Genomic DNA, 16,054 nt, shown 5'->3' with positions numbered 1-16,054 from the left:
TAGGTGACGGCTAGTGGCATTCTGTTACTTTCTTTGTTGGGCTGTCCTGTAGTAGGTGACTTCTGGGTACCCTTCTGGCCCTGTCAATCTGTTTCTTCACATCCCCAGTTGGGTATTGTAGTTTTAAGAACACTTGATAGAAATCCTGTAGGTGTTTGTCTCTGTCTGAGGGATTGGAGCAAATATGGTTGTATCTTAAGGCTTGGCTGTAGACAATGGCTCATGTGATGTGGTCTGGGTGAAAGCTGGAGGCATGTAGGTAAGTATAGCAGTCAGTAGGTTTCCAGTATAGGGTGGTGTTTATGTGACCATTGCTTATTTGCACTGTAGTGTCCAGGAAGTGGATCTCTTGTATGGACTGGTCCAGGCTGTGGTTGATGGTGTGGTGGAAATTGTTGAAATCCTGGTGGAATTCTTCTCAAGGGCCTCCTTCCCATAGGTCCAGATGATGAATATGTCATCAATGCCGCGCAAGTAGAGTAGGGACACTAGGAGACGAGAGCTGAGGAAGCGTTGTTCTAAGTCAGTCAGGATTTTAGTTACAGTCTATATAGGAGTCCATTGGGAACTGGACTGAGACCAACTCATTTCACATAAGTCACCTCACAGTCATCAGATGGTAACGGCTTTCAGTCACTGCTGACCCAGTCTGGATTCAAGCCAATCACCCAGAGGTAAAAGGCTCTATACCCCATTATTACCAAGCTGCCAAGCCATCCAGTCCCCAATGGCTGTCTAATATAGATATCTTTGCTGGAGACATTCAAAGGTTCGGTGCATGTGTTAGCATTATAAAATGCTGATCAGTTCTGTAAAATTGTTTTTTAGTCTAAAACACAATACCCTCTAATCTCCTACAATTGCTTCATTATTATAACAGTAAAAAAACCTGGGGTCTGATTCCTTAAATCAGACATCATTGATCCACATAACAAACAGAGGCTACATTACAATTTAAAAATTATCCTAGCTCTTTAGTCACAATTTAATTTTCTTCTTGCTGCTGTCATTCCAGCCCATGTGCTAGCTTATTTACTTACTTACAGGCTTCTCTACAGTGCTCATCATATTATCTCAGTGCCCCACATTCGTGAATGGATCTTGCCTCACAACACTCTTGTCCGTTAGGAAAGGATGAGCATCCTCATTTTAGAGAGAGGCACAAAGGAAATTAAGGCCATGGTTTCCAGCAGTGACCTGTGATTTAGGGTGCCAAACTCAAAACACATCAGGTATTAGTCTGTGGCAGAGCTTGAAATATGGACCCAGCTCTCCTTGATCCCAATCCAGTGCCTTAACCACATGGCCATCCTTCCTCCCTTAACAATCGCCCACCTATAAATTGTTTCAAGGTTGCTTCACTTCACAATAGGAGTTGACAATATACTCCTTAGAAACAAGGTGGGTGAGGATATTGGGCCAATAAAAGATATTACATCCCCCACCTTGTCTCTCTCATATCCTTGGACCAACACAGCTACAACACTGCAAACAATATACTGCTTGCTCAGGCAAAACTCCCAAAACTTCAATGGGAATTTTACTTAAATAAACAAGTGTAGAATCAGGTCAATATTTATTATATAAATAAAAGGATTTTCAAGAAGGCTCTTGTTCTCTCAGAGTTAGCGTTGTCCTGAGTCTTCTGCCATTTAGAACCATGAAGCATGACATTCAAGGAAACCACAAGATACCATTGCACCAAAGTAATAAATGGGAGGGAATGTGTTTAGTGCAGGAGCACAGGACTGCTTGGACTCTGGACCAGCTATTCTATTCCTGACTGTCACTCAATCACTGTGGCACTTGGGTAAGGCACTTGGTCCCCATGTGCCTTTGTTTCCTGAACTGTAATAGAAATATAATGATATTTACCTACCTCCCAAGGATGTTTGAAACATTCATGGGTCTGATTCTTCTCCCATTAAAGCCAGTGCATTTTTTACCATTGACTTTCATGGGAGCAGCTTATGGCCCAATATCTCAGGTGTTTCTGGATCCTCAGTTGACAGGCATTATGCGCAAAAAATAAATGTGCAACCTTAAAAGGTAAGAATAACCTTTTACAGGTCATTGCCACTAATGACATGACCACATTTCAGAACATTTTGAGTCATAAATGCCTTACTGCATATTGCAGTTATAACTGTTAAGTCAACTTGTAATAAATACATACATAGATACATACATACAAACAAACCAGGATAAACACAGAACCAGCCCCCACTTATCTGAATTCTGAATGAATGTTGGCCTACCTGGTTTCCTTGTTTCCCATCTCCCTTCCTTTCCACTTTCCCCAGTATGTTATCTGTGCAATTTGGATGAGGCCCAGGGTTAGGGCCTGACACCTGATCCAAACCCCAGTGAAGTCAAAGGAAAGAGTGCCGTGGAGTTCAATGCATTTTGTATCAAGCCCCTAGTCTCCTATTGGCTGTAAAGTAGGTTGGACACCAATGGTAATATATAAATAAAACATCAAAACCACAAGGAATTAAGTAGTCTAATAGCTAACAACCTAAAGAGCACCAGATGGGGCTGTGCCTTCTTGAGAAATCACCGCCCTTTTTTCTTGCAGTGCAATTAAGATGTATGCCCAAATTTCAACACAGAAAGCACAGGCCATCAAAGATTGTTTATTAACTGAAGGCACGCGCACACACACACACACACAAATCACAGCATGGCATGACCCTCCCTTACAAACTGTCCCAGCTTCTATGTTTACATTATACAGACTGGACTGGACATTAGGGTCCTGTCATTAAGTGAGGCAGGGCTCCTTAATTCAGCAGAAGTTGAAAGTTCCATAGCTGACACCACAATGAATCATTTCATTGTAATAAGGCTAATGTCATCCTGGGAGTAACTCGATTTAATCTGTCATTGTGATAAGAGTCTTGGTTGTCAGTGAATAGCACAGGCACAAAACATAAAAAGCAATGGCTCGCCCCACCTTGCTAAATCCATGAGTCAACCACAGCCAAGCACAATGATTAACAAATCTGATGCATTTACTGTTTGCACTGGCTTTGTATAGCTGAAAGCTAACATCTTTCAGTGTTCTGAACTCATTTGATGCTCTATTTAAAACCCCAGGTCCTGTGGATGAGTGATTATGTGAGAATCTTCTCTTTCATTTTAAAAGAAAAAGTACATTTCTAAGCCACTTGGTTACAGAGAAGAGCTTGTACCCCAAAGGGAAACCCCTGAAAGCAAATAAAAAGAACTTTTTTTTTAATGTAATGGCTTTTAAGCCAATTTCATTTTTGGCTTTTGAACATCTGGGGTTGATAATGCTACATCTTGTTGGATCGTAGCTAGAATCTCTACTCTCCAGATGAAACGTCAATATCAGACATGGGCCTGAGCTACAAAATTCAGCTGCAGATCCAAGCTTTCCCAAAGTTCAGGGGTGTCTGGCTGTTGGATTTGGGCCTATTGTTAGTCAATATTGGGCTGAGTTTTAAAGGGGCCCCAACCAAGCCTCCATTTTGCTTCACCTATTTTATGCCTTTTATTGGAACCAACTTCTGTTGGCGAGAGAGGGCATGTCTACACTACAAAATTAAGTCGACTGAACTTACGTTGGCATACAGCAGCCACAGTAATTACATTGCTTGTGTGTGTCTACACTTTGCTCCTTGTGTCGGCAGTGTGCATCCTCATCAGAAGCACTTGTGCCGATTTACTGTCAGTGTGGGGCATTGTGGGACGGCTTCTGAAAGACAGTAACAGTCAATGTAAGCAACACAGTTTTAAAAATTTTAAGATGATGTTAAAAAAAATAGTATCAGAGGGGTAGCCGTGTTAGTCTGAATCTGTAAAAGAGGATAAATGGACACAAGTCAGATATCAGGAATGGCAATATACAAAAACCAGTAGGAGAACACTTCAACCTCCCTGGCCACACAATAGCAGATGTAAAGGTAGCCATCTTACAGCAAAAAAACTTCAGGACCAGACTCCAAAGAGAAACTGCTGAGCTCCAGTTCATTTGCAAATTTGACACCATCAGATCAGGATTAAACAAAGACTGTGAATGGCTATCCAACTACAGAAGCAGTTTCTCCTCCCTTGGTGTTCACACCTCAACTGCTAGCAGAGCACCTCACCCTCCCTGATTGAACTAACCTCGTTATCTCCATACTGATTTATACCTGCCTCTGGAGATTTCCATTACTTGCATCTGAAGAAGTGAGGTTCTTACCCACGAAAGCTTATGCTCTCAATACTTCTGTTAGTCTCAAAGGTGCCACAGGACCCTCTGTTGCTTTTTAAAAAAAATAGTGAAGAGTTTGAGCATAGAAGTTTCTGGTTATCAGGGAATAACATACAGATTATCGAGGATGCAAAGTTTGGTTTAAGATAAAGTGGCATGAGGAATACATAATCTGCAATATCCCCGATTGGGGGTAAAAGGTTGATGGGTCAAAGTACAGACATTGAGATATGAGGATATGAAGTTCATAAAGTGGCTATGTTTGGGTGTGGATTATAATGAGTGGATATGATCCTGAGGATGGATTGACCCTCATTTGGTGAGATTTAATGTTCAGGGAGTTTATGGTTCCAGTTCATATGATCCAACGGAGAAGGTCACTTGGTCCCTTTCTCGTAGTGGGAGAACGATGTCACTCTGGCTCATGCCTCCTGGTACTATCTACACTGATACTGTGTCTACCTAACTACATTGATATTGACTCTACATCTCTCGTGGAGATGGAGTTATGAAGTTGGTGTAGTGGGGCAGTTACTTCTGTAGGAGCAAAATTTTAGTGTAGACACTTACATCATTGAATCGTTGACCTAACTCTGTTGTGTAGACCAGGCCTGAGACAAGCTTTTGACCTTGTATAGATCTTTTCTCCAGGTCTGGGAAACTTAATGAGAATGTCACAGCTAAATGTAAGAGATTGTTTAGCATAAGTAGTTCAAGGGACCAGAAGTTGATCCAATAAAAGATATTACTTCACCCATGCTATCTCTCTAATATCTTGGAACCAATACGGCTACAACAGTACGTACAACTATTTTATACTGACAGTTTAATGGAACCGACTATTAATCGTGGGCAGAAACTATTTAGATGTTACAGGAGCTGATCTGTATTCACAAAAGGAGGCTGGTCATGAACATCTACTTGATATTAAGACAAATAGAAACACAACTATATCAGGCTCGAGAAAGCTGACATGTAATTGGACTTCAGGAAGATTTATTTTAGTGTTAATGTCCTCCTATCAAGTATTCCATCATAATAAGGTTAGGCCTGGTCTACATTTAAAATTTTGCAGGCATAGCTATGTCAGTTAGAAAAAGGGGGGGGGGGAAAGAGGGAACAAAACAATCACATCCCAACTGGCCTAGTTATATCAGCAAAAGCCCTAGAGTAGACACAGTTATACCAGAAAAAAAGTCCAGAAAAGCTTATGTTATTTGGAGAACCAATATAAGCTGCATCTCCACTAGAAGGGTTTGCCAGTATAGATGTACTGGCAAACCTTTTTAGTGTACCCCAGGCCTAAGAATTAAAAAGCCAATGGTTTGTCACAGCTAATGCTGATCCAATACTGGATCTGCCAACCAACCATTTCAAGATGCATTTGAGCACTGTCATTCAGGGCCTACAGTCTGAATGCACAGACTCAATTTTTACTACAGAGATATCCAACATCTAGTGAGTATTCACTGTGGAAATGTTTCTCTTCATTTACCCACCTGCAATGTGAACAAGACTTTCAGACTCACTCAAATACTGGCAAGTGCAGAAATATCTGTTGCTCAGAATGTCTGTTCCCCTTTCACAAATATCATTTTATTTTTAAATCTCCTGGTTCTGATTTCAGGCTACACTTGGCACAGGACCCAAGGCTGGTGGAGGGAAAAGATGAAGCACTGCATGCTACCTTCGCACCCTGGCTGCCATGGGCCTGCTTGGCCCCGGCATACATTACAGCCGATTTCTCTATAATCATGTATGGCCATGGTGCATTCCAATGGACTCCTATTACCGCCTCTGCACAGACCACTGTATGTAGCTTTTAAGGAGCTAATTGCAAACATGTAGCACTGTCCTTTTCCTGTGTGTTTCTGCATGCACACTTCGCTGTGCACACTGAGATAATTGAGGTCATAATTATTTAGTGAATTCAGTGCTTATGAAAGGTGCTGGACTGGCAGACTTGGAAAATGGAGTCTTCCAGGTACAGCATGGGCACTATCCAAGCAAGCTACTCCCCAAAGTGTCTCAATGCTGGAGCAACTACCTCTAGATATGAGAAGGTAACTCAATATCTGTGGCCAATTACATTTTTGGTCTCTATGCCTGGGCTGCCAATGTGGATGCCAATAAGGACAGTGTTTTTTGTAATCTCTCTAATGGGAACTGATGAGACCATGATATTTGTTTCACATAAACCACCAAACAGCCATCAAATGGTAACAGCTTTTGAATACCATTACTATTCCCAACCTGCTGCTGGTTTGCACCACAACAGTAACTGTTCTAAATATTTTTGCAACAAACCGCAGTTTGCTCCTTCTCTCAATTAAAGGGAACATTGTCAAAGCGAACAGCCCCATATATTTTATTACTAATTTTTTGTACTATTTATTTTCTTAAATTTTTTAAACATATTTACAGGCATCTATCCAGTGCTCCCATCGCATAAATTAAAATTTACAACATACACATAAACAAAGAACTGGCCATAAATATATCCAACACAACAGCCTTAACAAAGAGAAAAACTGTCTCACTAAAGACCCCAACAGAGCTCAGGGCCCCATTGTGCTGTACAATCAAGCACTTGAAGGACACAGAAGACCAGAATCTTTCCTTGAGGAGCTAACACTGTAAAAGACCTATGTGATGCACCAGACAATGGTTTGGACGTAAGGGTCAGAGATGTTGTTAGTGAGATCAGGACACGAAGGTCATGCAAAGGAAGGCTGTTCAAAAGGAGTAGCCTTTCAGGAAGGCTCTAAAGGAGAGGGAGAGAGCTCAGCATGTGGGTTGTGGGAGACTGCTCCAAGAGGAGAGCGGCAGGGGCACAGAGCCGGAAGGAAGAGATGGAGGAGGAGAAGATGGGAGCAAAGGAGCACAGTGCCTGACCCTGCGAGGTGCCAAATGCTAACAGGAGCTGACAGCACTTCTCAGGATTGGGTCCACGAAGAACGTGGGAGAACAGGATTAGAGGAGAGCAATGATCTAAAGAGGAGAGTATTGTTATGTATTTTCATAGAAGGACTATCAGCTTTGACAGAGTCCACTTCATCGTAACTCGTTCGTAAACAATAATGTTCATGTGACTCACTCAGAGTTATGCTTTCTGTAGAGATCAAGTTGCTATGGGCCGTAACTGGTTACATTTTCCCTCAAGACCCAGTTGGCTCACATCCTTGGCAACAAGAGATTCTGCATTTGTGCACGTCCACTGCCCACAGATTTGAGACCCTTTCAAAAAACACTGAAAAACAACTGATGCCTTTTATTATTTCTTTTTTACAATCCTTAACCAACAAGGAATTACTATGTACAAAGATTTTTGAACAGCTTGCAACAGACAAGGAGCTAGAAGCAATGTCCCAAGAAGTAATCGCAAATGGATCTCATTGGAAAGTGGTGCTATTTGTATTATTTTTTCATTATTTATTTAGCACCATATGGGGGACATGATGATTCAGAGGCAAATGAGAAGACAGCCCCGCCTTAAAGAAAATCCTGCAACCCTTACTCATTTGAGTAACCCTTACATATGTAAATAATTCCAACAGACTTCAGTGGGATTACTCATGTGACTAAGGGCTACTTGCATGAGTAAAATTTTGCTGAAAGAAGCCCTAATGCAGACAGAAACAGAAAACAGGCATTTGGGAACAGGGGAGTCAACAGAAAACAAGGGGATAGGAAACACTGATGCAATGATGCAACTTTGTGTTTCCCCTCTTTACAGCATGGATGTGTAGAGTCTTGGAAGTGAGAGCACGGACTCTCAACTGAATGCTGGAGAAAACAGGGAGCCAGGGAAGAATATTAAGGAAGACGTTGGGGGAGATAAGCTCAGAGCTACAGGAGCAGAAGACAGGTTTTTCTGGGGTTCTCTTTTATCACACTTTTATCTATGCCAAGCAAAGTATTGTGTAAGATCATAGTCCACCGTATATCAGAGCCAGTTGATAGCGTTCTCAGAAAAGAGCAAGCTGGTTTTCGGAAATGGTGTGGATGCACAGACCAGATCTTCACTCAGGGCTGTCCCTACCTATGGTGGTGCCCTACGTAGTGCAAGCACCTGCACCCACCCTGCAGGGGAGGGGGGAGGCGGCCGCTCTGCTGTGGGGCTGGCCCCTCTGAAGGGGGCGGAGGGGGCTGCACTCAAGGGTTGCAGCCGGGCCGCGGGGGCAGGAGCTGTGGGGGGCAGCAGCAGGGCAGGGAGGCCCAGGACAGCGCTGGGAATTAGCGGGTGGCCTGGCGCCGGCAGCAGGAGTCGGGCCTGCCCCTCCCCCCGGCACTCACCAGTGGCAGTGGGAAGCAGAGCAACCCGACCCCAGCCTGCTCCACTCCCCCAGCTCCCCGCCCTGTCGCTTGGGGGAGGGGGCTTGGAGGAAGGGGTCAGGCCCACCCCCACACTCACCAGCGGCAGTGGCGGGAAGCGGAGCAACGCGGCTAGGAGCTGGTGGAGCGGAGTGGGCTGGGACCAGGTCGCTCTGCTTCCCGCCGCCACCGCTGGTGAGTGTGGGAGTGGGCCCAACCCCTTCTGCTGGCTCCAGTACCCCTGCTAATCCTGCAGGCTGCGTCGTTCGGGGAAGGGGGTTTGGAGGAAGGGGTGGAATGGGGGTGGGATGGGGGCAGAGCAGGGGTGGGAAGAGGTGGGGTGGGGGCTTGGGGGAAGGGGTCGAATGGGGGCAGGGGGAGCAGGGGGGGCTGGCAGGGAGATGGGGTTGGCTGCTGGAGCCAGCGCCGCATACGCAGCATGCAGCTGCCTAGAGCACCACGAAATTTGTTGCCCCAAATAACGTGGTGCCCTACGCACCTGCGTATTCTGCATATGCCTAAGGATGACCCTGTCTTCACTCCACAAAACATAATAGAACAATGCTTAGAATGGCAATGGCAACTCTACATAAATTTCATAGACTTTGAGAAGGCGTTTGATAGTTTGAAAGAGACTATGGCACATTCTGTGGGCATATGGAATTCCTTTCCATACAATCAACACAATCAAAAGCTTCTATTTCAACTTTACATGCAGTGCTGATCACAGTGAGCTCAGTTTTGAAGTCAAAACAGGAATACGTCCGGGGTGTGTCATGTCTGCAATTCTCTTCAACATTGCCATCGACTGGATAATGTGGCGTACAACAGAAGACGTGCCACAAGGCATTAAATGGACACTCTTCTCATCCCTTGAAGACCTGGACTTTGCAGATGCTATTGCTCTCTCATCACATACCCAACACCATATACAGGAAAAAACAACTCGACTCAACGCATTCAGACTGCAAACTGGACTGAAAATCAATCGCAATAAGACAGATATCATGACCTTTAATATTGCCTCACCATCAGCAGTACTGATAGAGGATTATGTTCTCACCAATGTAGAAACATTCATATACTTGGACAGCACCATCAGCCAGGACAGTGGAACACGCCAGGACCTCCGGAACAAAATCAATAAAGCCAGGAACACCTTCAGGAGCTTAAATACAGTCTGGAAATCATCAAAATACAACACCAAAACCAAACTCAAGATTTATCAGAGCTGCGTACTTTCAACACTACTTTATAGTGCAGAATGAGAAAGTATGACATGTCCAAACTGTCTTCATTCCATACAACCTGCCTCAGAAAAATCCTCCATATATTTTGGCCCAGAACAATCTCAAACCAAGATCGATTGACACAGTGCAGTCAAGAGGATCTGAGCACCAGCATTGCCAGGAGGCGTTGCAGATGGATCGCCCATGTGCTTCGGATGGAAACAGATTCCATCTCCAGAGTAGCAATAAGATGGACACTTGAAGGCAAGCGAAAACGAGGCCACCCGAAAACAACATGGCGAAGAGCTGTGGAAGCTGAGCTGAAAAACCTGGGGCACAGATGGGGAACCATTGAAAGGCTTGCCAGAAACAGACAGGAGTGGAGGAGCTTCATCACTGCCCTAAACGCCAGAGGCGTAATAGGAACATGATGATGATGATGATCAAACTGTGGGTCAGGAGCCCAAAGTGGGCCGTGACCCTGTTTTAATGGGGTCACCAGGGCTGGTGATAGACTTGCTGGGGCCAGGAGCCAGAGCCAAAGACAAAGCCTCACCATCCAGGGCAGAAGCTGAAGCCTGAACCCCACTACCTGGGGCCAAAGCCCAAGCCCCACTGCCCGGGGCCAAAGCCAAAACTTCAGCCCTGGGCAGCAGGGCTCAGGTTACAGGCCCCCTGCCTGGAGCTAAAGCCCTTGAGCTTTGGCTTTGCCCCCCACCTGGGTGGTAGGGCTCAAGTTTTAGCTCTCCACACACATGGGGGGGGACTTAGATGGGCTCAAACTTCAGTTCCCCTTCCTTGGGTCATGTAGTAATTTTTGTTGTCAGAAGGGGTCGCAGTGCAATGAAGCTTGAGAACCGCTGCACTACAGCCTGTTGAATAGACTGGAGGTAGAAGAGGTAAGGAGTGAGAATACAGGTCTGAAGAAGTGAGGTTCTTACCCACGAAAGCTTATGCTCCCAGTACTTCTGTTAGTCTCAAAGGTGCCACAGGACCCTCTGTTGCTTTTTACAGATTCAGACTAACACGGCTACCCCTCTGATACTTGGATTTAACAAGAGTTTGGACATCAGGAGAGAAGAGTGGAAGATGGCACACAAGACTGTGAGCCTGCGCAACAAGGTGGATAGTGCGGTTGCCAAATGGGACAGAGATAAGAGAGGGAGGAACAGGAGCGAGCACAGCAGGAAAGATGAGAGGTTCCATTTCTGACACATTGATTTTGTGGACTGTTGTTCCATAGCTTAGTACAACTACAACCCCTGAAAACAACGTCTGTTGTTGGAGTACAATATATAGCAAAGGAGAGCATGGTGATTTAGGGTGGGCCTTATGGAGCTGAGGCCAAACAACAGGAAACACATTTTAACTGTCTCTGTGGTTCCTTTGCCCCAATCACTCACCCAACTGACAATTTCAAAGGAGTCTCCCTTCCCTGCCCCTTTGGTGGAAGCAACTCCCCTTCTGGAACAATGATGGTTTATTCTTCATTTTTACTGGCCCCTGCAACTGCCAGTCAAACAGCGTGGGCAGGATTCCCTGAACAGAGTATGCCAGCAACACATCTACAACAGTGGAGTACTGTGTGCCAAGTGGTAATTACACAGCTTTGCTATGTGGCCTTGGATGAGCCATGATGGCCAAGTAATTACACACAGGGAAATGTGCCTTTTACATTAACCCTTGAGGGCTACGAGTCAAGACTTGTTCACAATGTAATGGGATAATGAAGAGCAAATTACACATTGATGTCAGAGATTTAGACTCTTGATTCCAAGTTGTAAAGGATCAAACTGCAGATGTCTGCCTCCTCCTTTTCCCCCCAGCCCCCAGCCACATCTTTCATTTTAAATGAGATTTCATTCTATCAGAGTACAAAATGGGACACTATCATTAAACTGCACCAGTTTCCAGGGCAAACTCCCATTTTTATTCCATTGTTACTTTACATTTATTTACACAGTGTCTTTAATACAAAAGCAATAGCAAATGGTGATAGCTGGTTTTAAGCGCTTAAAGAGCTCTCCCAGGATTATAACTTTATACAACAGTGGAGGCAGGGGGCAGTTCGCTCAGGCACCTACAAAAGTGCCACGGGGTCTTTGATGTCTATGTAGTTATTTATATTGCACTCACCATCATGACTGTCTGAACACTGAGTAATAATACATATCTCTTCCGTAGCACTCTTCATTGGTAGGTCTCACGGTGCTTTACAAAGGTCACAATCATTATCCCCATTTTACAGATGAGGTACAGAGAGGTGAGGTGACTTGCCCAAGGTTTCCCAGCAAACCAGCAGCAGAGCTGAGACTAGAACCTAGATCTCCCAGCTCTATCCACTGGGCCACACCGCCTCCCATAGTGTTAACACCCACAATGTTTACCAGACAGGACTTTGTTTTTACATTTCCATCCAACAGAGCCAGACATGGAAAACTGCCTGGTGCTCAATTTATCTAGTGAAGAAGAATTAAGGGTGATGGAATCTGGACTTCTGGTTCTGGGTATCACAAACACAGAGCCTGAGCCTATAAAGGGAGCCCTGGTGCAGAATAGTTAGTGCTCCACTTCAAGGGCACCATTTGCTATGGGGAAAGAAGACAGCTTCCCACCCCCCCCCCAGCACTGTGTTTGCCACTCCCCACACACTTTTCATCTTTATGTGGTGGGCAACCTGCAGCCCGCCTGCAGCCCATCAGGGTAATTCGCTGGCGGGCTGCAAGACAGTGTTTACATGACCGTCGGCAGGCATGACCGCCTGCAGCTCCCTGTGGCTGCGGTTCGCCGTTCCCAGCCAATGGGAGCTGCAGGAAGCGGCGGTCAGCACGTCCCTGCGGCCACTGATGAGCTGGAGCCGGTTTGCATCGGTTCGCACGAACAGGTTTTAGAACCGCTTGTTAACTGGCTTCCCTGAGAGGGAAGCTTTGATGGGCTCCGTCTGGGAAGCGTGTAATTCGTCCTCCCGGCCGCCGGGGGGCGCTGCACTGAGGGAGCCATATGGGCTGCCTCCTGGCTCTGTTGCTGCTGCTGCTCCTCGGACCTCTGGCCCTGGGGCTTCTGCTGCTGCCTGGTGGGTCCCTGGCTGCTCTGCTGGGCTTGGCCTGCGTCCTGCTGCTCCGAGCTGCTGTCCCTGTGTGAGTACCCACCACGCTGCCCGTACCCAGCCCCTGCTGCACCCCCTGCCCACAGCCACTCCCTGCCCGCAGCCAGCCCCTGCCACACCCCCTGCCCACAGCCAGCCCCTGCTGCACCCCCTGCCCACAGCCAGCCCCTGCCCACAGCCAGTCCCTGCTGCACCCCCTGCCCACAACCAGCCCCTGCCCACAGCCAGTCCCTGCTGCACCCCCTGCCCACAACCAGCCCCTGCCCACAGCCAGTCCCTGCTGCACCCCCTGCCCACAGCCAGCCCCTGCCCGCAGCCAGCCCCTGCTGCACCCCCTGCCCACAGCCAGCCCCTGCCTCCAGTGTCGCACCCCTTGCCTCCAGCTAGCCCTGCCCTACGCCCCTGTCTGCAGCCAGCCCCATGTCCACTGGTGCCCTGCAGTTCCCAGGGCAGTAACCCTGCACACCTGCTTCAATGAGGGGGGCAGGGAGCAGCTGGGACCCACACATGTGCACACCTTAGGGTGACCAGACAGCAAGCGTGAAAAATCGGGACGGCGGTGGAGGGTAATAGAAGCCTATATAAGAAAAAGACCCAAAAAGAGACTGTCCCTATAAAATTGGGACATCTGGTCACCCTAGCACACCCCCTGGGAGTGGCGAGGACCCACACATGTGAAACGGAGCTCATTTCTAGTTCAGGCCCATCTTTTTAAAAAAGAAACTTTAGGTAGGGTTAACATACATCCATATTTTCCTGGAGATGTCAGGCTTTTTGGTTCTTAAATCGCCATCCAGGAAAATACGGACGTATGGTAACCCTATTGGTACAAAAAATACATACTGTGGCACATCCCTTAAATCAGAACTTTTTATAGGGAACCGGTTGTTAAGATTTTAGCAGCTCATCACTGCCTGCGGCCCATGCCGCTTCCCACAGCTCCTATTGGCCGGAAACGGCAAACTGCGGCCACTGGGAGCTGCATGCGGCCATGCCTGCGCACGGTCAATGTAAACACTGTCTCGCGGCCTGCAAATGGATTACCCTGACAGGCTGTATGCAGCCCGTGGGCCACAGGTTGCCCACCACTGGTCTATATGCACCACTTCTTCTACCCTAACCCCGAACTTTGCAGGCTATATAATCAGATATAATGTTCTATATGCTGATACAACTTTGAGCCCCACAGAATTTTTCTGAAATGACTTTGCTGCTCTGCATGGTCACAAGGGATCTGTACATGTGGAACTGTTGGCAGGATCGGGCCCCTGAACAGCTTCAGCTCTTTGTAGTTTATGCAATACCAATTAAAGATGTTTTCATTTTGTGCTCATGTTGCAACTCCAAACAGATTGGAATTTTTAAAGGGAACTCCCTGCTAGCCTAGTATAGATCTCAGTTTCACTATACTCTGCCCATACCATGTGTTTGCGAAGGAGGGGGGAGCGGATGTTAAAATGAATACTACCATTAAGGGCTGTAGCATAGCAGCTCTGACACCACCCGCAGGGCTGCTTGGGTTAACTATAAATACATTATACTACATGTCCATGTCGAATACCAGAATGCCATTGCACTACTCCTCTTCCTCCCCCCTTCCTGCTGACTGACAGACACCTGCTGAACGCAACATAGTGCGGGTGCGGGATAAAACACTGAATGGAGCCTCAGAAATAATATTAACACCCACAGGATTCAAGCGCAGGGCAAACCCACCAGTTAAGTGGTTCTCAACCTTTCCAGACTACTGTACCCCTTTCAGAGTCTGATTTGTCTTGTGTACCCCCAAGTTTCAACTCACTTAAAAACTACTTGCTTACAAAATCAGACATAAAATTACAAAAGTGTCACAGCGCACTGCAAAACTGCGTATTTTTACCATATAATTATAAAATAATTCAATTGGAATATAAATATTGAACTTACACTGTAGTGTAAAGTGTATAGAGCAGTAAAAGCAAGTCATTGTCAGTATGAAATGGTAGTTTGTACTGACTTCGCTAGTGCTTTTTATGTAGCCTGTTGTAAAACGAGGCAAATCTTTAGCTGAGTTGATGTATCCCCTGGAAGACCTCTCAGTACCCCCAGGGGTACCCGTATCCCCCCTGGTTGAGAACCACTGCACCAGCTGGTTCCAGGGAAACGCCAGGGGCAGGAAAGAGTTAAGCTCTGCTGCCACCCAACTTGGTGGCTTCCCCTCTCATGTTGAGCGCGGGACTCACTCATTTCTCCAAGCCCTGCAGTGGTGCTGGAACAATTTTTATAGTGGGGGCGCTGAAGGCGGAAACTATGTATTCGGGTTGTTATTACGACTTCAAGCCTGGGGGTGCAGCGCTCTCCTCCCCCCCCCATAAAGCGCTGCTCTCTACGCTGCCTAGAAAAAGTTTTTTTCCAGCAAAAGGGGGGACACAACGTGCCAGTCTCTCCTCTCCGCTTGTCAACACGCGGGTCCCGCCTGCCATGGCCTTGCCAAGGAGGCTGGGACTTGGAGGGCTCGGCGGCCCCTAGGCGTTCAGCAGTGAATGTGAAAGTGACATGCAGAAGAGCAGAGCTCTGCCCTCCCCCAGGACACCCCGCAATGCCTGCGTCCCCGTTCCCCAGCACTGAGACGGAGAGCCCGAAAGGGGTCACTTACCCAGCATGGGTGCCAAGGGGCTGCTTGGGACGAGCCTCTGCAGGAGGAATCCGGGAGCAGCCAGCTGCGGCAGTGGCGCCTGCGGGGTTTGAATGGCGTTTGCGGAGGCCCCTCCTTCACGGGCTCCCTCCCCTCCTCTGTCCCGTCCCCAATCGGCCTGGCACTGCCCGTCCCCGCCACATGCAAGCCAGGGAGGCGAGAGCAATGGCGAGCCGTGCCCTGCCCACTGATGCCCCGGCTGGGTGGCTGCGCTCCGCCGGCTGCTCCCCTGGATCTTCTCCAGTTGTGTTGCAAACATTCCTTCCGGCCCGCATGTCCCGTCCCCCCCGCCCACTCCAGGGGACGCCGCCGCAGCCAGCACCCCCTCCCCTGGCCATGCTTGGAACCGGGGGGCAGGAGCCGCGCAGACAGCGGCAGCCCGTTATGTAACCTCATCAGGGGGCTTATGCAACGGACAGGCTCTGTGCGGTGCACAGGCGTTGAGCGCTAGCCTCCAGAGCGAGGGAGCCGCTTTCAACTGTGTCACACTCACATCAGAAAGCCAGCCC

The 16,054-nt window shown here is 47.3% G+C and overlaps 1 protein-coding gene across 2 annotated transcripts in view; it reads right to left on the bottom strand.

The window, feature by feature from the left end:
* Window positions 1-15,799, bottom strand: part of SYNE3 (spectrin repeat containing nuclear envelope family member 3) — an 87,881-nt gene extending 72,082 nt beyond the window's left edge. The window contains exon 1 of one of the 2 annotated variants that reach the window (XM_034769844.1): window positions 15,507-15,799. In XM_034769844.1, the coding sequence (XP_034625735.1) occupies window positions 15,507-15,513 (7 nt within the window). In that variant the 5' untranslated portion in view covers window positions 15,514-15,799. The remainder of the gene's footprint in view (window positions 1-15,506) is intronic. The other variant, XM_034769843.1, reaches the window with a different exon arrangement.
* Between the last annotated feature and the right edge of the window lie 255 nt (window positions 15,800-16,054).

Source organism: Trachemys scripta, chromosome 4 (assembly GCF_013100865.1).
Source record: "Trachemys scripta elegans isolate TJP31775 chromosome 4, CAS_Tse_1.0, whole genome shotgun sequence".
In the NCBI taxonomy this organism is placed as follows: domain Eukaryota; kingdom Metazoa; phylum Chordata; order Testudines; family Emydidae; genus Trachemys; species Trachemys scripta.
Note: the sequence above shows the minus strand (reverse complement) of the source record. Positions and strands in the feature narration are given on the sequence as shown.